This window comes from Myxocyprinus asiaticus, chromosome 30, assembly GCF_019703515.2.
Source record: "Myxocyprinus asiaticus isolate MX2 ecotype Aquarium Trade chromosome 30, UBuf_Myxa_2, whole genome shotgun sequence".
Classification (NCBI taxonomy): domain Eukaryota; kingdom Metazoa; phylum Chordata; class Actinopteri; order Cypriniformes; family Catostomidae; genus Myxocyprinus; species Myxocyprinus asiaticus.
Genome location: NC_059373.1, coordinates 40,909,324 through 40,932,560, shown reverse-complemented (window position 1 = coordinate 40,932,560; position 23,237 = coordinate 40,909,324). Strand labels below are relative to the sequence as shown.

General features: G+C 39.5%; 1 protein-coding gene, 1 long non-coding RNA gene and 3 other non-coding genes across 7 annotated transcripts; 1 reads left to right on the top strand and 4 right to left on the bottom strand.

Annotated features, from left to right (window-relative positions):
- Nucleotides 1–112: 112 nt before the first annotated feature.
- Nucleotides 113–2,167, bottom strand: LOC127420790 (uncharacterized). Of its 3 annotated transcripts, none has more exons than XR_007893874.1 (6): nucleotides 2,121–2,167; nucleotides 1,520–1,584; nucleotides 1,075–1,129; nucleotides 926–987; nucleotides 446–740; nucleotides 113–273 (listed from the first exon to the last, which is right to left on the bottom strand). It is a non-coding gene; the product is annotated as an uncharacterized LOC127420790 (long non-coding RNA). The 3 variants fall into 3 exon arrangements; XR_007893875.1 differs by having other exon boundaries at nucleotides 1,075–1,349; nucleotides 2,121–2,149; XR_007893873.1 differs by having other exon boundaries at nucleotides 1,075–1,584; nucleotides 2,121–2,162.
- On the bottom strand, nucleotides 337–407 carry LOC127421692 (small nucleolar RNA SNORD99). Its single transcript, XR_007894057.1, has one exon. It is a non-coding gene; the product is annotated as a small nucleolar RNA SNORD99 (small nucleolar RNA).
- LOC127421674 (small nucleolar RNA SNORD103/SNORD85) lies at nucleotides 806–888 on the bottom strand. The gene has a single exon (XR_007894040.1). It is a non-coding gene; the product is annotated as a small nucleolar RNA SNORD103/SNORD85 (small nucleolar RNA).
- On the bottom strand, nucleotides 1,195–1,330 carry LOC127421676 (small nucleolar RNA SNORA16B/SNORA16A family). Its single transcript, XR_007894041.1, has one exon. It is a non-coding gene; the product is annotated as a small nucleolar RNA SNORA16B/SNORA16A family (small nucleolar RNA).
- A 4,019-nt stretch (nucleotides 2,168–6,186) lies between the features above and the next one.
- Nucleotides 6,187–12,799, top strand: LOC127420769 (ras-related protein Rab-39B-like). Its single transcript, XM_051663303.1, has 2 exons — nucleotides 6,187–6,429; nucleotides 9,712–12,799. Exons 1-2 carry the CDS (start codon nucleotides 6,215–6,217, stop codon nucleotides 10,136–10,138), a joined length of 642 nt encoding a protein of 213 aa, XP_051519263.1. The 5' UTR covers nucleotides 6,187–6,214; the 3' UTR covers nucleotides 10,139–12,799.
- Nucleotides 12,800–23,237: the final 10,438 nt, after the last annotated feature.

Sequence of the window (23,237 nt, the reverse complement as noted above, 5' to 3'; positions counted from 1 at the left end):
TGGTTTTGAGAAGTCAGGGATATGGTAAACTTGGTATATAAATGAAGTATTTGAGATGCTCTGTACCATTCTTATTGAGACCTAGAGATAAAATTGAGTGCCACACTTCAGCTTGATAAAGCAGCAAACTTTTATTGGCTTAACCACAGAATAATTACAGATCCACAAACAAACTCAATTTCCTCAAGACATTAACTTCTGGGCGATTATGGGTGCATCTTCACTTGCATCATCCACACCAGGACCAAAACTCCATCAGGGAGCAGATGGGCACTTAAAAAAAAAAAAGCTACAGTTAGCAATCACACATACACAGAGTAATCAAACTTAAACAAGTACTGATCTCAGTCCCATATCCGCAAGTTTCATCCAGCAGTCACCATTACAAATAATCATCTTTGATCAGGAAGTAGCAGTTACATGGTTATGTTTTATGTAGACATACCTGGGCTCATGCAACCAGTCCCATGGGTAATCAGAAGTGACCAGCACCTTTAATGAGAGGGACACATTGAGACTGCAAGCCAACTTCAGTGGTTAGTGTTTGTTGGATAGTCGAGTGACCACCACAGACAGCTAAACAGGGCAGTCATAGTCTCTCCATTAATTAAGCATGTAGTTGTGAATCCAGTGCACCTCTGAGAGCACTGGTCCTTCGTACCCATGCCAAGACACTTCAAATCATAACAGTTGGCTCACTACTGGTGATAGGGGCCATCTTTTTGGAGGAAGAGCACCATCTGATGAGGCAAAATTAAACATGTTAAAGACAGACTAGGTTAAATGAGCAAGTTACAGAATTACAGCTGGCTCAGGAAATGAGGTTATGATGGTCTCATTACAGAGAAACTCTCTCAGATAGGGCAAGTTATTGTCATCACAGCCAGCTTGAAAGCAAAAGGAGCTACAAAAAAACACTACCAACCTTATGTTATACTCTTTCATTCAGCCCATTTCAAGGGATGCATTGACTGCAGGGCATCACACCTGTGATTCAGGATAAATCAAAGTTACCAAATCAACCCATCGCCACAACAGTCCAAAGCAATCAAGTTAAAATAACTTCCAACTTACTAAATTGAGGCGACTCATCCTTCTGACATTGTCGACCTAAATGGTGATGCCAAACCTGCAGGAGCATGTGACAGTCAGACAGGGCTACATAAGAGGAACAATTATAAACTGTTAAGGTGTGATTGTCCTTTTCCTTAATGTTGCTGGGACAGCTACAGGTGAACTGTTCAGCGACCGTCGGTAAAAGTGTTGCTGTTGGCTCCTGTTTGACCGTGCCGGTTATGGATGAACAGGAACGACTTCGATCAGGGCCACACCCAGTGAATTTACCAATCCTGATATTTACGATTAGTAGATACAGGTTTTATAGTCAACCACTGGTAGCGAACCAACATGTTCAAATAACACCTAATTGTGCCATGTGCAGGTTAACTACTTCACATTTGTGCGACGTAACAAATTCAAATGTACCAATTAAGTGTAAAGTTGTGTAGAAATACATTACCAATGCAGCAATGGGTGATGGAAGGTCATTGTGGTTGGACACACCATTCCTACTTCTGCAAACACCTGAAAAACAAATACAAGTTGAATTCAGGGTGTCACTAGAGAAGACATTCGGGGACCGAGTGGAACTGAAGCAAAGTTACTATAAAGGGAGCCACTGTATATCTTCAGTAGCCTCGGAATAAGAACTATGGCTGGTTTGTGGATAAATCACTCTGTAGTTTCATGACAGGCACTGAATGAAGTGCCACATTGCACTACATTTTTATGAGTATTAAAAAAAAAAAAAAAAACTTTAAAAATAGTGTTGCATTAAGTTAAAAACGACCAAAAAGTAGCTTGCTTAAAGCACGATTTCCAAAGTGTTCGTAATAAAACTCACATTTTAGTGAGAGAATAAGTTAAGAGACTCTTTCAGTCGACGAGCCCAGCCCAGGCCACGCTGCGATTTCACGATTAAAATTCATATTATTCTGCTCTGTAAGTCAATAATGTTAATCGAAAACAAAGCTGAACCAACCAATACGCTAATTTACGAGTACAGACCATTTAAAAGTAAAACGCGGAATTCGATGTTTAAGGATTGTGAAGACACTCACCCAACTGTCCGAATTGAAATGCGTTGAGAAGGAGAACGAGCTAACGTGACGCGTCACTTTTATACAGCGCTTCTTGACGCTGATTGGTTGAATGAGGTGGCGCGGCCGCAACGCTTGATGGGATATGTAGTTCTGATTTTGAAAATAGAATTATTCTTTTTTTCTGATATATATCTTATACAATCAGATAAATATCTAATTTTTATCAACTAACACGACTTGTAAAGTTAAGCATTAAAGTACATTCTTACGTTTTTGTTCATTTCTTAGAAATTGTTAATTTCTATTCAGAATCCTTACTTGAAAAGCTCTCATTATGCTTTTTTAAAATTATTATTATGCTTTTTTGAGATTAAAATGAACCTATTACATTTATCCTTTTACAATGTTTAAACTGACAAGACTAGTTGATAAATGCGGAAACTGTAAGATACTATTATTTAGCTATAGATAAAATGCTGCTAAAAAAAATTTGCAAAGGCAATTTGCAATGGCTGAAAATCATAACCTTGGCCCAAATAAACTATACAGTCAGAAATCAAACCATGTGTGGATGTAAAGAGCACAGATTCCATCTTTTTGCAGGTAATGCCATACTGGAAATCACAGTGTGGATTCGGTTAATGGGATTAGGGGGAGTTCTAGTCATCTGATTTAGATCGCCCCATTAAGCTCTTTATCTCCTTAAAAAAAAATAAAAAAATAAAAAAAAATATATATATATATATATATATATATATATATATATATATATATATATATATATATACACACACACACACACACACACACACTACCGGTCAAAAGTTTTGAAACACTTACTCATTCTTTATTATAATTTTTTTCTTCTTCACATTTTAGAATAATAGTAAAGTCATCAAAACTATGGAATAACATAAATGGAACTATGGGAATTATGTTGTGACTAAACAAAATCCAAATAAATCAAAACTGTGTTATATTTTAGCATCTTCAAAGTAGTCACCCTTTGCCTAGAATTTGCAGACATGTAATCTTGACATTTTCTCAACCAACTTCTTGAGGTATCACCCTGGGATGCTTTTTAAACAGTATTGAAGGAGTTCCCATCTATGTTGGGCACTTATTGGCTGCTTTTCTTTATTATTTGGTCCAAGTCATCAATTTCAAAAACGTTTTTTTTTATAATTAAATTCTAGTTTTATAATGAAATAAATTAATATGGTGTCACAATTATATTTTTGTCTACAAAACTAATTTCAAACATTTAAGCATACGCCTTCAGATCAAAAGATTTTTAAGATCATTAGAAACATTTCAGTCAAGTGTTTCAAAACTTTTGACCGGTAGTGTGTGTGTATATATATATATATATATATATATATATATATATATATATATATATATATATATATATAGCGTATTGTGAATCACAGGTGGTTTCAAATCTTGGGTTGACTACTCAAATTTAGTTAAGTGTGATGAAGCAGTTGCTGCCCCAATGGTTCATCCATTTCAGCACCATGGACAGAGGAAATGCAGACTACAGCACTGTGACTTGCCCTGACTTAGACCAGCCAGTCTCAGAAATTTTAGAAATTAGAAGAGAGTCAGACAGAGCTTGCCACGCTTTTGGTTAATGACAATTCCTTTTTGATACATTATTGATAGACAGATTATTAATTATCCTTTTTTTTTTTTTTATTAAAAGTTCATAAAAAAAAAAAATAAAAAAAAACATGTCATAGAGCCTAAACATTTTCAACTGTGAAAAGTATTAATATTTAAATTAATTGGTTTATTAATGCCTTCAAATCCCATATACAGTTCTGAGAATGTTTGATTATGATTATACAATAAAACAAAAAGTAACCATATGGGAACCATACACACAATGTGTATATTAGGGGAATGTGCTGTGCTTGCTGGGCTGGGCTGGAAGCATCAAAGTGAACATTTTAAATGATGTACAGATATCACAAACCAGTCAGCTGTGAGCTAGACTTCAGCAATGGTTAAATGTGAATGACCTGTATCATATTTTCAATGGAAATCCACAGGTACAGTATAAATATTTACATATGATATAATTATTACTGTAATGTTATTGTTGGCTATTGCACACACAGACCTGATACTATCACCATCCATAATTACTCTAAAGATATTATACTGAAGTACTCCACACATAAACGATTGCATGTGGTAAAGTCAGTTTTAGTTTCACAAATGTATTTTGTACTCGGCTTCGAAAATTTAAATAAATTCTCTTTTGCATTTGTGACAACATTTTGAGACGCTGATCGAAAATACAACTGATCTGATGTGTGGTCTGATTTGTAATGCCGAAAATGCTGCTTGCTAAGAACATTTTAGAGGAATATTCCAGGTTCAATACAAGTTCAGCTCAATTGACAGCATTTATGGCATAATATTGATTACCACAAAAATGTATTTTGATTCGTCCCTCCTTTTCTTGAAAAAAAAAAAAAAAAAAGCAAGAATAGAGGTTTCAGTGAGGCACTTACAATCAGTGTTGGGTGTAATGCTAAGTAATTCATTACTGTAATTAAATTACTTTTTCATTGAAAAAAGTAAAGTAAGGGATTGCTCTTAATTTTTCAGTAATTGAATTACAGTTACTTCTGAAGTAATTGTGTTAAATTCTATATAGACTCTAGAACAATTCTATATAAAACAATAGTGTATTTAAAATCAAAATTTAACATCTAATGTTAAAATATCTGTTTTCTACTTTAACGCTTAAGTTCTTTGGCCAGTTCATGAATAATTTATTTGATTGTATATGATTTGTTTGAAAGAATTAAAAGAACAGTTTCATGTCTATCCTTGTATTTTTCATCTGGTCGAGGTTGATACGGGTTTTAGAGAGTAATTAGTAATAAGTAATGCAATTACTTTTCAGATGGAGTAATTAGTACAGTAATCTAATTACACTGTAGAAGATGTAATTAGTAGTTAGTAATTAATTACTTTTTTTAGAGTAACTTACCCAGCACCGCTTACAATGGAAGTGAATGGGGGTCAATTTTTGGAGGGTTTAAAGACAGAAGTGTGAAGCTTATAATTTTATAAAAGCACTTACATTAATTCTTCTGATAAAACTCATGTATTATTTGAGCTGTAAATTTCTTTAAATTGTCATTTTTACAGTCGTTGTAGGATTTACAGCATTATGTTGTCATGGCAACAAAGTTGTACATTTGTTATAACTTTACACAGATGCGGTTAGTAAGTGATTTCATCACACTAAAATCATGTTAATACACATATCCTTTATGTCTTGTGGCTATACTTTTGAAAAATTTAGTATTTTATTGTCCAAAAATTGGCCCCATTCATTTCCATTGTAAATGCCTCAGTATTTATTTATTTTTTAAAGAAAAGGAGGGACGAGTCGAAATTATTATTTTTTGGTTATCAACATTATGTCATTAAGTGCTGTCGACTGAGCTTAACTTGTGTTTAAGCCGGAATATTCCTTTAAGTGTCTTTTATTTTTTCTCTCAGAAACAGAAAAATAGTGAGTGAAACACACACACACACACACACACACACACACACACACACACACACACACACACACACACACAAACACACACACATCAATTCTCATATTTTGATCCATTACGTTTTTTAACCCATTTAAGCAACATTATTTTAAAATGGTACAAACTTATCCTAATCAAATGCAGGTGACGTCAAAATAAATAAATAAAAATAAAATAAACAACTTGTCAGAAGTAATCCAAAAGTGATACAAAAGCAATCAGATTAGATTACTTTGTAATCCAAAATGTTACGTTACTGACTATAATTTTAGTTATGTAAATTGTAATCGTACCAGATTGCATATATTTTGCAACACAGATTGCTTTCCTCCAAGTCGAACGAAGAAACTGAGTTTATTTCCAGTAGTTACACATTAGTCAAAGACACTGAGCTTTGATATGTGAGAATCAGTTCACATTTACCGTCATCACATGACTGCAGCAGCACATCCACCTCTCTCTCTCTCGCTCTCGCTCTTCCATATACTCAATGTAAACACCGTGTGCCGTGCGCTTTGTCTGGAGCTCTACACTCGCCATGCCATGGATACTTTATGGCAATACCAGTTCAGGATCATTCTACTGGGCGACTCGACGGTGGGCAAATCATCTTTACTGAAGAGGTTCACGGATGGCATATACAGCGATGTCGCGGACCCGACGGTCGGTGTGGATTTCTACGCCCGTTCGCTTGACATCGAACCGGGGGTGAAAATCAAACTACAGCTGTGGGATACAGCCGGACAAGAGCGATTCAGGTTATTATTATTATCATTATTATTATATGTCCCATCTGCTGACTGTTTTGGTTAACCATCCCCATGCACCAAGTGCTATGCATCAAACGATTAAACTCATAATGGCACTGTGAAATAATAATGAAAATATGATAGCAAGTGTGCATACATGCATTTGATGCCAGTGGTTGTGTAATATGGTGTAGTGTAGGGTTGTGTTGTAGGGCAGCCTTTATTTTTAGTGGAATCAAAGATCTTTTTTTATGTGTTTGCATTTCTTTGTCATCATTCCCTGCTGGGGTTCATGTAATTCAGTTCAATCATGCATGCACACAGGCCTGTAGAGTGTTTATGAATGAGTTCCACACATAAAAAAAGCTGATTTCCATTGATTTGTTCCAGCTCATCTAATATGCATCACCTGTTTGGATTCTGTGGTTAGCTTGTGTTTAGCTGTATTGTCATCGGCCCTGAAGTCTCTGACCTGTTTGCCCTATATTCTGAAGAACTGCTGGCCTTCAGGCTAGAAAAAACATTCCTCTTATTGCTTTTCAGATGAAAAAGACCATACATGATATTGAAACAAACCTCCACGACAGGCCAAAATCTATTTCTGGATATAGTTTCAGATACAGTCAGACAGCCAATGTACTATGATTTACTCTTATAATGTCACAGAACACTATGCATGCACACTTAAAATGGACATACAAGTTCTGGATTCAATTTTTTTTTAAGAGATCATCCGTTTCGGCTAATATCTGTGCCTGATCAGGCAATGAACAGAAGTCGCCTCCGCTGTCTGTTCCTGAATCTACCAACTGTGTTAGGGATACCAAAAAGGGGCATGCACTGAAAGCATTTTTGGCATAATGTTGATTACGACAATAATTCATTACAACTTAAAAAAAAAGTCAAAAGTATAGACACAAGACATAAACAATATCCATGTAAACATGATTTTAGTGTGATAAAATCACTTACTAACTTTTTCTGTGTAAAGTTATAGACAATTTTACAACTTTGTTGCCATGACAACATAATGCTGTAAACCCTAAAACGACCATAAAAACAATGGTTTAAACAACTTTACAGCTCAAATAATACATGAGTTTTAACAGAAGAATTAATGTTAGTGCATTTATAAAATTATAAGCTTCACATTTCTGCCTTGAAACCCTCCAAAAATTGCTCCCATTCACTTCCATTGTAAGTGCTTTACTTTTACAGCAATATTTGCTTTTTCCCCCCCTTTTTTTTTTTTTTTTGAAAGAAATTTGGTAATCAACATTATGCCACAAATGCTGTCGATGGAGCCTAACTTGTAATGAACCCAAAAAATTCCTTTACACTCTCTAGGGTTGCGTGGTTTACCAGTACTAAAAAAGTATCGCAATACCAAAAAAATGTAAACAGTATGATATCATCTTGTTGTTAATTTTGGTACCATATTACCGTCGTATGCTGTCATTAACAAAATGATATGAGATGTGACAGTTTTGAGATGAAATCAATGACGATTTGAAAAAACTTCTGGATATGGCCAAGTGTGATCATTAAACAGCAGAAGGATGTAATTTAATAATATACAGTCACATGCGCTGCACGCTACAGAATGAACAAGAGGTGCCGCTCTGTCATCTGCTTCACAAACACACACACAAACTCAACACACACTGCTGGTGCTTGATTTTCACGCAGTGTGTTTACAGTATAAACAGCTGTTAACACTTAAATGAACTCCTGCGGTGCAGCTCGGAGATTTCAGCTTGAGAGTCACAACAGGAGTATCCCAGCACTAATGGGAAGCTTGATATAACTAACCCATCAAAAACAGGAAGAACTCAAAGTCCCGCTTAAACGAACGCTCTATTCAACTGGATGCGTGAAATTGAAGACAGAAAAATATAACTACTGTATAAACATGTAATATTCAAAAAGTAGCAATAATAATAATTATGTAGTATTAAATGGTTGTATTATTATTAGTAGTATTATTATCTGTACGCAATATCACAAACGCAAGCAGCCTTGTGCCACGGTAATCAGATTTCTTTTATTAATGTTTTCATAAATACTGTGAAGCTCTGTTTTGCAGCATTTTATTTGACCAAAAATAAAATTGCAATTTTTTGTAAAAAAAAAAAAAAACTCAAAAAATATCGATATTTTTATTTGATTAAAGCTGTATGTATCAATTTGATTAAACACCATTTGATCATGACATTTAATGAAAACATTTAACATGCAATCCAGAAAAATTCAAACAGAAAACACATAAATTCTGTGAGACTTTATGCAGTTCTTCTAATCGTCATTTTCTGTGTCATTTCATCAAAAATCTGAGGCTTTTTATTTGTTGATTATAGTATCGATTTAGTATCGATACCGAAGTACCAGGGCTGGTATCGTACCAAAGCCAAAATTTTGGTATCGGAGCAACCCTAACACTCTTCTTGCCCCATAGACTTACGTTATAAGTACATCACTGTAAACACAATTTATCCTTGTTTTTACCAACTAGGGGATGAGTCAGAAGTATTGGTAACACTTTACATTAATGTACTCTTTGATAAGAGTTTAAAAAAGATGTTTGTTAATGACTAATAAGCTATTTACAAGTGTTTTTATAAATCATTGATATGCGATTATGATATAATAACACTTATTAATCATTATTAACCTATGAAAATATACCTTAATGTAAAGTGGACATCTGCGAAGCATTAATTATGCAGTTGGAAACCTGACATTAGTAACATATTTATATACATTTCAGTATGGTTTAATGGTCATCAAGCTTTCTTATATGATATCTGCTGTGAATGACAATGAAGATCTGAAAAGTGTTTCTGCAGAGGACTTTAGGTCACTAGGACTAGTTAATTTGGGACAGCACTTGGAGTAGCACCATTCTTTTGATATCAGCATGACAGGAAAAATAATACATTTTGGCTGCAATGTGACATAAATCATGAATTAGGACATTTTATGTTTTTGATATAAGTATAAACAAGTTCAAATAAGTGTATTTATTAAGGATTTACAAAAAGTTAAAATGCTTACTATTTGGCATATTGCATGAATGTCACCCTTTTTATTCATGTTGTTATAGCTGCATATAAATGATTTATAATGCATTTGTAAATGACTAATTCATTAACGAACCCCTTTATAAACCCTTAACAAAGGGAACATTATTGTTAAGTGTTACCCTATTTGCTGTGGTAATCAAAGAGCTTTACTTGTTTTGAACCCGGAACACTCCAAACATTCTAAAAGTTGTGTTCTTCATCTGCTCAGGTCCATCACCACTTCATACTATCGCAACTCTGTGGGCGGCCTCCTAGTCTTTGACCTGACTAATAGGAAGACCTTCGATCACGTGCGGGAATGGCACAGAGAAGTCAGCGAGCACATCCTGCCCCATCACATGGTCTACATCCTGATTGGCCACAAGAGCGACCTGAACCGCGACCGCAAGGTGTCGCGAGACGAGGCGGAGCTGCTGGCGGCCGAACTCGGCATCCGTTACGTGGAAACTTCGGCCAAGTGCAACAGCAATGTGGAACGCGCTTTCGAGCTGCTCACACGGGACATCTATGAGCTGATGAATATGGGGGAGATCTCCACCCGTGACGGCTGGGATGGGGTCAAAAGCGGCCTCACCGCTAAAGTTCTTTACCCAGCTGAGGAGGAGGCAGAGCGAGAGAAGAGCTGCAACTGTTGACTCCCACAATCCACCAGTAATCTCTCACCTGTGTATCTGTCGGTTGTTGCTCACCTCGGTTTTCACTAAGGGCGCCTACACACTAGAGTTGCGTCAGAGAACGTTGCCAATCCATTGAGTTCAATGGGGATGGTGTGTCGGAAGGACGTAGAGGAAAAACGCAAGTGTTGTGGAAGTGATGCGGCCATTGACCAGTGAGAATTTCAGACAGATGGGTCCGGTTGTGCTTTTGGAAATCCAATGCATATTCCCTCTTGATTCCAAACTGACCCGGTTCTTTCCATTCTCTGAAAATGGAGTTTACGCATTCCTATTTGTCAAGTGCTCCATCAGAGCTTGTTTCTAGTGTGTATGCGCCTGAATGCATCACGTCATGGTCACTGCCTCAGGTTCTGGTCTATTTTCACCAATTGCACTTACCTTATTGTTGCTGTATGAGGTTATGAGTTCTCTCAACGCAAGCCACTCAGAGATGTTCCTTCCAGTGTGATAAGTGATTAAGTATCAGTGTAGTATATTTGGACTGGAATGGACTGGCCCTGCTTCATTTTATGGAAGGCCATCCCATGTTCAGATGTCACCAGTGGTTAAAAAAGCTTGCAGCAGTCTTGTGGACAGTAATGTTTGGCTAAACATTTTCATTTGTCAGTGGGTTTTCTCAGTCTAGTTTGAGCTCTGTCTCTTCTTTCCACATTCTCACGCACAGTGATTTTAATATTTTAGGAAACACGTACATCCAATAATTTGTAATTATTTATTTGGCTTGTTCCATTTCACTTAACCATGATCACTGTGGCAAATTCACATTGAGAGAAAATATCTTGAAGGAATCTAGTGACTACAGTCTTAACTATATTGTCTATTGCAACCTGGTCACATAGAATGAACGTCACTATAACTACATTTTTGCAAACTGACTTTAACGTGCCTTGTTCTACGTTTCATCACAGTTTCCTGGTGAAATGAACACTAGAGGCGCTACAACAACTGTGCGTTTTATTCACTTTCACACAAATCACGAGTACAATGGCTGATTATGACTTTATAAATACTTATTTTTCACTTTATTATTCTCACACTGCTATGTTATGATATCAAATTACTTTTACTATAACGCATAATTTGAAAAACTATAAATTTTAACATTTGTATTACAGACTCACCTACATTTACACACTTATTTCAATGTGATTAGCTTGTGCGGTAGCTCACCTGATAGAGCGTTGTATTTTGAACTCTGAAATCCGCAGTTTAACATCAGTCAAGCACGCAAGCTGACCCTTGAGATGAGAGTGTCATAGAAGCGACACGAGATGACGTGGTTGTTTCAGAAATCGGCTTTTCGTATCTCATTTTGTTTTTGGACACTATCGCTTAGGTTTAGGTTAAAGTTTAAGTTAATGAGGTACGTTTTACTCATTAAAACCTCCATCTACTATTCACCTTAAAAACCTTATCTGATTATGACACAATTTCACTCTCTTTTTGCGCCCCCCGCTGGACACTGCAGCAAAACGTGTAATGAAGCACGTAATTTTGTTTTGCAAAAATGTGGCCACAGTCTCGTAATGTTCATGAGATCAGGCTGGTCTTACCCTTTAAGCGAGATGAAAATGAGTCAGAGTTAGATAGTGACACACAAATTTGCAACCTGGTCTCATAGAAACACGTTACTATACCTACATATTTTGCAAAGTTATTTTAACCTGTTGTACATATAGCGGCAGTTTCCTGGTGAAATGAACACTAGAGGCGGCAAACAAATTTGATTAATTTTCACTAAAATCACTAGTAAAATGGCAGATTTTTAGTTCATAAACACTTTTTGCTATCTTATGATATCTAAACACTTTTACTATAGCGCATGACTTGTAAGGCGATACACTTTAACATTTGCTTTACATAACCAACTACATTTACAAGCTTGTTTGAGTGCAATCAAATTGTGAGGTAGCTTAGGTATGAGTCCTAAAGAGCATGTGAGTCGACACATGAGCCGAAAGTGTCATAGAAGCACCACAAAATGACATAGTTGCTTTAGCAGTTGTGTTTTTCCACTCACATTTGTTTTTCATGACACTATCGGTTAGTTTGAGGTTTAAGGATTAGAATAGGGAGGTCGGTTTTGTTGATTCAAATCTTGATAGAGCATTAACCTTTGGGAGAACATTTTACTCACTTTTAGTGCCACGCAGTGGACATTTCAGCTCGGAACTGCCGCCATACATGTAATGAACCTCGTAATTTCATTTTGCAAAAATATTGCCACAGTCACGTAATTTTTATGAGATCAGGCTGCAAAATTGAGCTTACATAGCTAGAAGTGTTAGCATTCATGAACTTGTAGAGTTTCGTGCCTAAGAGCAGGTTGGTTATCGGCTGGTAATTTCTGGGGAAAAGGACAAGAGTAAAGCTTCTCTCTGACTAATAAATGGGTCTGCAAATGTAATTTAGCACAATATTCTCTGATTTACCCACATTTCTCATCCTGCCAGGAGAAATAATAAAATTCCACTCTATTACTTAATTAATACCACTTAGTTGGTGCAGCCCAAGTTCTGCAGAAATCACCAAAACAATGTAATAATCTGTAAAAAAAATAAAAATAATAATAATAATAATTGTAAATCCAGCCTATTTTAAAATGTCATCTTGTTTTTGTATAAGTAGGTAATATTTTGTAATATTTTATCATATCTTTTTTTTGGGGGGGGGGGGGGTAAAGGCTGTTTCAAAAATAAAATTATTCTGACTCATAATTAATTAAAGCAGAAAAAAAAAGAAAAAAGAAGAAGCTCCGAGCACCTTATCAACTGATAGGAAATGACCCGGCAGCCACCCACAACACCATAGTATTGTAGCGGCATTGTAGTTTTGTGTCTCAGGCACCGCATATGAACCCTGGACCATGTGCTTCCTCAGAGCAGGTCAGAGGTCACAGGAATAAGATCGTCATTACAGGAGACATCTCATCACACCAGCATTCTCCTGTTATGCCACTATTACAGACCATAAAGAGATCTTACACCCGGCATAGCTGAGTGTCTGAGCTTTGTCTTGTGCTGTTGGCTTTACTGCATATATTTCTGTATAGATGAACATATTGTACATAGCAGCAGGGCACAATGTACTTAAACATGACAGGAGAGGCTTTGGTTGAAGCAAATGGTTCATATGGATTAACCGCAGGTCAGCAGCCTTTATAAACACAGTTGTAAAGTCTCTTTTGTTTTCATACATAATTCAAGGAAGAGTAAGTTGAGACAGCATGAAAGAGAGGAAAGCTTTCTTTGTTCTAGGACATCAAAATTAAAATTCAGCCAAATGCATCTTTTGTTAATCATTCACATTTTATGTACAAACTGCCAAAAGCTTCAAGGATTTACTTGTAGGCCTGTACAGAACCTGTGTGTTCTAATGGCTGTCACTCACAAAGTTCTCCACTTCTCCTGCTCCTTGTGTGTTTGTTTATTAAATATTTTGATGATGCTTTGAGCTACCAATATGAGTGCAGTATGGTAGAGTATTTACATCCATTCTGCAGAATTCTGCATGGAGCCCTTAGAGGACAGGGAGGGAATAAAACGATGTATTTATTTGAATAGTTTTGCGTTCCCTTGCAATACCTTTATCCATCACTCACACCATTGTTTTACTACATTGAAAAATAAATATTTTGTTGTGAAGTAAATGTAGCAGAAAAGATTATGTACTTTCTACATTGAATAAGTTAAAACATGAACTTGAATATATTAAGTAAATTCAACATTTGTTCTCAATTCAAACATGTAAAAATGAATGTTCTAGCTTATAAGTAAATATTATCTATGATTGTTTGTTATCTTCACAATGCATCATGCATCAGCCCTAAAATATAAAACATTTTCATATTTATTTGCTAATTTGAGTAAATTTCACAGGTAAATAAAATAAGTACATTTTACTTAACTTTTCGAAGCTGGTGTACCCAGCATGCTTGAATAATTAATCAGCTTGCATGGTTTCACTGTTTGCATGTTTATTTACACTGCATTTATTGTTGATTTGGTTGTTACATTAGGTAACATATTGTGTGATGTCTGAAGTTCATTTTCTACTTAAAATGACCCATTCATTATCAAAACAATTACTGGTTGATTGCTACCGTCATCTTGTTTTTGTGCACCAAGTGTTCAGTTGAGCGTGCGCAGCTCTATCTAAATTCAACTGCTGAAAATGCAAGGTGATGTTGTCTAGTAGATTACATAGCAAGCATTAAGCTTCCCGGTGGAAGGTTTCTTTTTGACACATGGTACATAATTAAACATGTTTATAAGAACAGTTCAAAATATAAGATGTTCTAATAAAATGTTAATTGAAATTATGCTTAATTTATTTAAATACCATGTACATCAGATTTGTACTGTATTAACTGAAATGTTTATGTTAAATTCACTCACTATAATCAATATTATGTCATTAGGTTAAGCAGATTTTACATCATGGTTACTTGTGTAACCTCCATTCCCTGATGGAGGGAATGGGATGTTGTGTTGATGTAGTGACACTAGAGGTCACTCTTGGGAGCCCGAGACACCTCTGGTCTTTGATAAAAGGCCAAAGAAAATTGGCGAGTGGTATTTGCATGCCACTCCCCCGGACATACAGGTATAAAAGGAGCTGGTATGCAACCACTCATTCAGGTTTTATGCTGATGAGCCGATATAAGGTCCGGCCATTTCAGCTGGTAGTTCAGCGTTGTGGCAGGAGGGACACAATGTCTCATTCCCTCCATCAGGGAACGGAGGTTACACAAGTAACCATGACATTCCCTATCTGTCACTCACTCGACATTGTGTCGATGTAGTGACACTAGGGGTCCCTATACGAAATGCCACAATTGGCTGAACTGTGTTACGTGAACTGGCGGTGTGTGGTGGGCAGACTACTGTGTGCCTCATAGCCAGCACACCAGGTCGACACGTAACCTCCCCCAAAATAGTTATGAGTGTCGAACAGCCCTTTGGGGACAAGTCGACTATTCAAGAGATAGAGACGGGCTTAGCCCAGTTGTGGCCTCTTTTCCCCCTTCTCTTTTTCCACTCCCTAAAAAAGAAGGGGGATTATCCGACTGGGCCGCCAGGTCTAGTCGGGGGGTGTCCCTCCCAAGGGGAAGACGCAGCGGAGACCACACCTCACCCAAAGAGAGGGGGGGATATTTATGTGGAAGAATACGTCACATGGTTTTTCCGACCATGTGGAGAGTCTTCAAGGTAGATCCTACCCAATGGGGAGGAGTTACTACGAACATGGAGACTGGGGCAGAGGGGCTCTGCCCAAGGAAGACGCAGTTTGCCAAAAGGAATGCATTAGCGGAAGATATATATTGCATGGGGTTAGCCTTACAGGGAACCGCCACATGCGGAGCACCTACCCCAGAACAGGGCTCTTAGCACGTGTACTGGGCTGGCAGAGAGTCTCTCCGAAAACTCGACTGCCACAGGGCTCGGAGGAAGTCAACCAGGGAACAAAACTTGTGAACACTACTGGGAATTAATGGTGCACATCTTCAGCTCAAAAAAAGGTGGAAGGCGCTATGTGCAAGCGATACACCCGGCCGGCTATCCCGGGCTAATCCGCTTGTATTGCGTGCCACTACCTGGGACGAAACCGGTTCCACCTGGAGGTTGTAGAACCTTGCAAAGGTGTTGGTTGTTGCCCAGCCTGCTGCTCTGCAAATGTCTGTTAGAGAGGCACCCCTGGCCATGCCCCAGGAGGCCGCTACACCCCTGGTAGACTGGGCTTGTAGCCCTACCAGGGGCGGCATGTCCTGGGCGTGATATGCCATAGTTATGGCGTCAATGAGCCAGTGGGCGATCCTCTGCTTGGAGACAGTGCTTCCTTTTTGCTGTGCACCAAAGCAGACAAAGAGCTGCTCAGCGATCCTAAAGCTCTGTGTGCGATCCAAATAGATGTGTAAAGCATGCACTGGACACAGCAACGACAGGTCTGGGTCTGCCTCCTCCTGGGGCAGCGCTTGCAGGTTCACCACCTGGTCTCTAAAAGGGGTCGTGGGAACCTTGAGCACATAGCCCGGTCGGGGTCTCAGGATCACGTGAGAGTAGCCCGGACTGAACTCCAGGCATGTTTCGCTGACAGAGAACGCTTGCAGGTCTCCTACCCTCTTGATGGAAGTGAGCGCAGTCAGGAGGGCAGTCTTCAAGGAGAGTGCCTTAAGCTCGGCTGACTGCAAAGGCTCAAATGCTACCTTCGTGAAGATGCGAGGAGACAGGGACAGGCCGAAAGGGAGGACCTTGTACTGATATGCCTGACCCTTGAATGCAAACCGCAGGAAGGATCTATGTCGAGGAAATATCGAGACGTGTACATGTCAAGTACATGTCCTTCAGGTCTACTGCCGCGAACCAATCTTGATGCCAGACACTCATCAGAATGCGTTTTTGCGTCCTCATCTTGAACGGGAGTCTGTGTAAAGCCCGGTTCAGTACTCGCAGGTCCAAGATTGGCTGCAACCCACTGCCTTTTTTCGGTACGATGAAGTAGGGGCTGTAAAACCCCTTCTTCATCTCGGCCGGAGGGACAGGTTCTATCGTGCCCTTCCGTAGGAGGGTAGCGATCTCCGCGCAAGGTAGCAGCGTTTTCGTCCTTCACCAAGGTGAAGTGGACACCGCTGAACCTGGGCGGACACCTGGCGAACTGAATCGCTTAGCCGAGTCAGATGGTCCGGACCAGCCATCGCGACGGTTTGGAAAGCGCAAGCCACGCGTCCAAGTTCCGCACAAGGGGGACCAAAGGGACAACGTCGTCGGATGTACCGGCAGGTGGGGCTTCGCGGTGGGGCGGAGCTCAAGGTGCCACACCATGTCGTGGCCGTGCTGAGGCTAGGGACATCGAAGCACTTACCTGGCTCCTTGTGACCACCCCCGGAACAGCCTGGGACAGGGGAGGAAGAGGCCTGTCCTCGTGACCCATGAAGACTGTCACATCGGGGGCGGATTTGTGCCACAGCTGGGCGCTCAGGGGCGGGAGACCGCCGTTGGAGTGCCAAACCTACCAAATAGAGTGGTGGACGGTGGTCGTGATGATGGCCGTGCACACCGGATACGTGACCCAGGGAACAAGGAAACCACTCTTGCTGAACTCTTGAGTACTGCAGCCACTTGGGCATGCAGCGCAATTAAATGCAAAGGTAACAAAAAGATGGAGAGATCTGCTTACCAGCTCCAGAGCAGTGAGTTTCGTCGTCCCTGGGTCGCCCGTCTCAAGGGCGCCTTGAAGCCTTTCACGGGTTCTGGGCAGCCACAAGACAGGTGGCATCTGCTTCCTGCGGTGGGCTCCATGCCGGGGCCTGGCCGAAGGGGCGGGCTGCGGCGGAGCTGGTGTAGTCACGGCAGGGGGACGCCCTTGGCGATGAGCAGACGGGGTGCGGGATCTTGAGCCGCGCCGGGGCAGGATATGCCTGATAGCCTCCGTCTACTGCTCCACCATCAAGAACTGCTGGGCAAAGTCCTTGATGGTGTCGCCGAATAGGCCAGCCTGGGAGATGGGGGCAGCAAGAAAATCGTGTCCTGTCAGCCTCACCCATCTCGACCAGGTTGAGCCAAAGGTGGCGCTCCTGGACCACTAATGTGGACATCGTCCACCCGAGAGACCGCGCCGTGACCTCCGTCGCTCGGAGAGCGAGGTCGGTCGCCAAACACAGTTCCTGCATCAATCTCGGGGCGGAACTATCCTCGTGCAGTTCCTTTAGCGCCTTGGCGGACTTGCAGGAGAGCCATAGTGTGCACTTGTCCAGCGGCACCATAGGCCTTGGCCGTCAGAGACGACGTAAACCTACAGGCTTTGGAAGGGGGTTTTGGGCACCCGCGCCAGGTGGTGGCGCTCTGCGGGCATAGGTGCACCGCGAGCGCCTTTATCCACTGGGGGATTGCGGAATAGCCCTTGGCTGCCCCACCATTGAGGGTAGTGAGGGCGGGGAAGCTGAAAAGATTGGGACCGGGCAGTAAAAAAGTGCCTCCCACGACCTTGTCCAGCTCTTCATGCACTTCCGGGAAGAAAGGAACGGGGGCGGGGCGTGGCTTTGAACTGCACTGCGAACCCAGAAGCCAATCATCGAGCAGCGAGGGTTCAGGGAAGAGCGGAGGGTTCCACTCTAGCCGACGCTCACGGCTGCCCGGGAAAGCATGTCATCATCTCCGCGTCAGCCTGTGACTGGGCAATCGTCCCCGAAGGGAGGAGCCCTGCTGAGGCTTCCGCGTCCGACTGGATGAACCCGCTCTCCGATGCTGCGCTCGGGAGCTCATCACTTTCGCGGGCTTCGAGTAAGAGGTCGAACTCGCCATGAGACAAGCCGGCGGACTCATCCAGAAGCCCGATCGGGGCAGACGAGCGTGCTGGTGAATGGGAGGTCCGCGGGGGGATACCCGGCGGAGGCAGTCCCATTGGGGTCCCCAAATCGCCCCCTGTGCTAGCCGCGCTGGCCTCATACCCGTGTGTAAAAGGACCGAGGCGGGGAGCCTCTACTTGCTTTCTTGCATGTAAATACCACTCGCCAATTTTCATTGGCCTTTTATCAAAGACCAGAGGTGTCTCGGGCTCCCAAGAGTGACCCCTAGTGTCACTACATCGACACAATGTCGAGTGAGTGACAGATAGGGAACTGAATTTTATACCATTCAAATTTACTTAGAAAAACTGTTAGCAAATAAATCTTACTAGTCATTTTATTAGTGAACCGTAACCATAGTTGAACTTTGGTACAGTATTTGATGTTAATCCATAGTAAGCACAAATTTTACCATGGTTTTACTACAGTAACCATATTTTAACCATGATATTCATAGTAATACCATAGTAATAGTACAGGAAAACCAAAACTATGGTAATAAAAATCCTAATCAATAAAGTCAAAAACATGATTACTTCAGCAGGTCTACTATAGTAACACCATGGTTAATATGTGGTTATATATATATATATATATATATATATATATATATGTTTACTATAGTTATCCAGCTGTAACCATTACTGTAGGAACCTTTTTTTTGTGTGTGGTCACAATAATTGTGAGGAATGCAAAACTGTTTCAGAAAATAAATTCCCTGCCTGTCCTGTAAGGGGCCCTGTGGATTTCCCTTAAAATCAGCACGTCCAATGTGTAAATGAAATGTGTGTAAAATGTGTAACACACCATATTCCTCCTGATCCATGTGTTTTAAGACAATCAATAATAATTATACAATAAGAGATTCAAGATTGGATTGAAATGGCATGACAGCCACACTGGTGTTGTGTTCTGGTCACTGTAGGGTTTTATCACAGTTTTTATAGTAACTGCATTCACTGAATGCAGAAATGTGGCATATTTTAACTGCACATTGCTCCTTGAATACTATTTATGTTGAATAATCATTTTAAATTGAATTTGTTCCCCACCCAAAACTTGTTTAATATGGAGGTGCCATAAAACATTTTACACTCCCCCTTGTGGTCATCACAGAACTGTTTGAATGACCCAAGTCTGAGGAAAGGGGCTGCAGGGAAATAAATGGGAAAAATGTTAAATAGCCAGTCAGTGTAAATTATATATGATTATAGAAATAGAATAAAACATTTCAGCTCAACAGTAGGATTTTCAGTACTGTTAGCACTGTGTCACCTCACTGTTCATTTAGATCATATGAATATTTATAGTCTGTATATGAAGTGTTTAGGGACATCACAGACCTGAATGGGCAAAGGAAGATGTATTGCACATTTTAGATGTTGAATCAAAACGGTAATGAATGCTAAAACCAATAGTTATGATGTACATTGTAAACTGTCAATATATTTGCATTGTGATTTGGTATTTGTTATAAAATCTTCATCATTTATGTTTCAATAAAATTAGGACTATATCTGTGTTCTCGTATGTTTTAAAAGACCAGCAATGCAACATGAATCAAACACTGATTTCCTCCACTGTGTAAACAGATGGATTTGGACATTTATTTCGAGATCATACTCTGTATAAACCCTTTATAACTGAATAAATTGTAGTTTCAAAATTTTCAGTACAGTAGAATAAATAAATAAATAATTATAAACAGTTTATCTTAACAATCGTTAAATAAATGTCAATCGGTGTGTACTGAATGATATCACTTTTGTAATTCATGTCGTGTTTCTCACAGCTAGCCAATCAGAAGACACCAGACAGCGTGTCGGGGACTTTTATTGGCCCAGGTGCTTGTCAATCTTTACCGTCACCGCCCAAATCCCATGATCCTTCACTTTAAAACAAACTGACAATGATTTTTTGCGATTTTTTTTTTTTTTACCATATTAATCGACAAATATGCTAATAATCTAATACAATCTGATCATCTATTTAAAAAACTTTGAAACTGTGAAGTGTATGAAAATAAATCGCAGCTTTAATAAACTTAATAAATTTAAGAAACCTAAATGCTTTGTCACCATCACTGAGATGCTCTGACTGTTTTCATATGGTCTCCGGTCATTTCATTTAACGTTATGTTGTAATTGGCATAGTTGAGGAAGGGGAACAGTTACAACGCTGATATCATTATCAAGAGATTTTAGATGCAGAATTTTTGATGGTAGGAGAAGTTTGAGTCAAGATGTTTGTAGTCATGTACATTGGATTAGGTTTTGTAAGTTATCACCATTGTTAACCCCATATACTGAACACTGTATTATTATGGACGTCTGAGAATAGTCTTTTGTGTTTTATGTGTTTGTATCGCAAACCCTTTCGGCATTAAATCACGTGCAGCATATTAATTATAGATATCAACTCAATTAAATTTAGACTTGTCAAAGTGCAAATTTTTAGTTTTAATTCTATTTTTTAATTTTAATTAGTAATTACATTGTAAACATGAGTGAGCAGGCAAAACACATTTCTTTTATTTCTTATGGGATTCATATTCAGCTGTAGGTGATAACAGAATGGCACAATCATAAAACAAAACATGGCAACAAAGAAAAAAATGAAATAACCCCTGTTCAAAAGTCTGCATACCCTTAGTTCTTAATACTGTGTATTGCCCCCTTTAGCATCAATGACAGTGTGCAGTCTTTTGTAATAGTTGTCTATGAGGCCCCAAATTCTTGCAGGTGGTATAGCTGCCCATTCGTCTTGGCAAAATGCCTCCAGGTCATGCAAAGACTTTGGTCGTCTTGCATGAACCACACATTTGAGATCTCCCCAGAGTGGCTCAATGATATTAAGGTCAGGAGACTGTGATGGCCACTCCAGAACCTTCACCTTTTTCTGCTGTAACCACTGGAGGGTCAACTTGGCCTTGTGCTTAGGGTCATTGTCGTGCTGGAAAGTCTAAGAGCGTCCCATGTGCAGCTTTCGAGCAGAAGAATGCAAATTGTCTGCCAGTAATTTCTGATAACATGCTGCATTCATCTTGCCATCAATTTTCACAAGATTCCCCGTGCCTTTAGAGCTCACACACCCCCAAAACATCAGTGAGCCACCACCATGCTTCACAGTGAGGATGGTATTCTTTTCACTATAGGCCTTGTTGACCCCTCTCCAAACATAGCGTTTATGGTTGTGACCATAAAGCTCTGTTTTGGTCTCGCTACTCCAAATTACAAGCTGTGAGGCGTGTCAAGGTGTTGTCAGACATATTGTAACCGGGCATTTTGTGGCATTGTATCCTGAACAATTCTTCTGGCAGATTTGGCTGAAATCTTTCTTGGTCTGCCTGACCTTGGCTTGGTATCAAGAGATCCCTGAATTTTCCACTTCTTAATAAGTGATTGAACAGTACTGACTGGCATTTTCAAGGCTTTGGATATCTTTTTATATCCTTTTCCATCTTTATAAAGTTCCATTACCTTGTTACGCAGGTCTTTTTACAGTTTTTTCTGCTCCCCATGGCTCAGTATCTAGCTTGCTCAGTGCATCCACGTGAGAGCTAACAAACTCATTGACTATTTATACACAGACACTAATTGCAATTTTAAAAGCCACAGGTGTGGGAAATTAAACTTTAATTTTTTAATTGCCATTTAAACCTGTGTGTGTCACCTTGTGTGTCTGTAACAAGGCCAAACATTCAAGGGTATGTAAACTTTTGATCAGGGCCATTTGGGTGATTTCTGTTATCATTATGATTTAAAAAGGAGCCAAACAACTATGTGATAATAAATGGCTTCATATGATCACTAACCTTAAATAAAAGACAGTTTTTTTGCATGATCAGTCATATTTTCAAAATCAATGCCAAAATTTCACAATTTCTGCCAGGGTATGCAAACGTTTGAGCACAACTGTATTTATATGTGTGTGTGTGTGTATGTTTGTGTATGAATAGAAACCCTATACTAAATGTCACTATAGAAATGTCCAGCACTTTTTACGATTTTACACATTTCCGTGACTTTCCGTGATTGCTCAAAAATTACCAATCTTTGGAATTAGTGTGTATATGTTGAAGTCATAAGTTTACATACACTTAGGTTGAAGTCATTAAAACAAAATTTTTAACCACTCCACAGATTTCATATTAGCATACTATAGTTTTGGCAAGTCGTTTAGTACATCTACTTTGTGCATGACACGAGTAATTTTTCCAACAATTGTTTACCGACAGATTGTTTCACTTTTAATTGACTATATCACAATTCCAGTGGGTCAGAAGTTTACATACACTAAGTTGACTGTGCCTTTAAGCAGCTTGGAAAATTCCAGAAAATGATGCCAAGCCTTTAGACAGTTAGCCAGTTAGCTTCTGATAGGCTAATTGGCTAATTGGAGTCAATTGGAGGTGTACTTGTGGATGTATTTTAAGGCCTACCATCAAACTCAGTGCCTCTTTGCTTGACATAATGGGAAAATCAAAAGAAATCAGCCAAGACCTCAGAAAACAAATGTGGACCTCCACAAGTCTGGTTCATCCTTGGGAGCAATTTCCAAACTCCTGAAGGTACCACGTTCATCTGTACAAACAATAGTATGCAAGTATAAACACCATGGGACCACGCAGCCATCATACCTCTCAGGAAGGAGATGCATTCTGTCTCCTAGAGATTAATGTGGTTTGGTGCGAAAAGTGCAGATCAATCCCAG

What these genes read in the sequence shown, in the direction of transcription:
- LOC127420769 (XM_051663303.1), top strand. Translation starts at nt 6,215, where the DNA reads ATGGATACTTTATGGCAATACCAGTTCAGGATCATTCTACTGGGCGAC. An exon ending in GCCGGACAAGAGCGATTCAG is followed by an intron (nt 6,430 to 9,711) that starts GTTATTATTATT and finishes TCATCTGCTCAG; the next exon opens with GTCCATCACCACTTCATACT.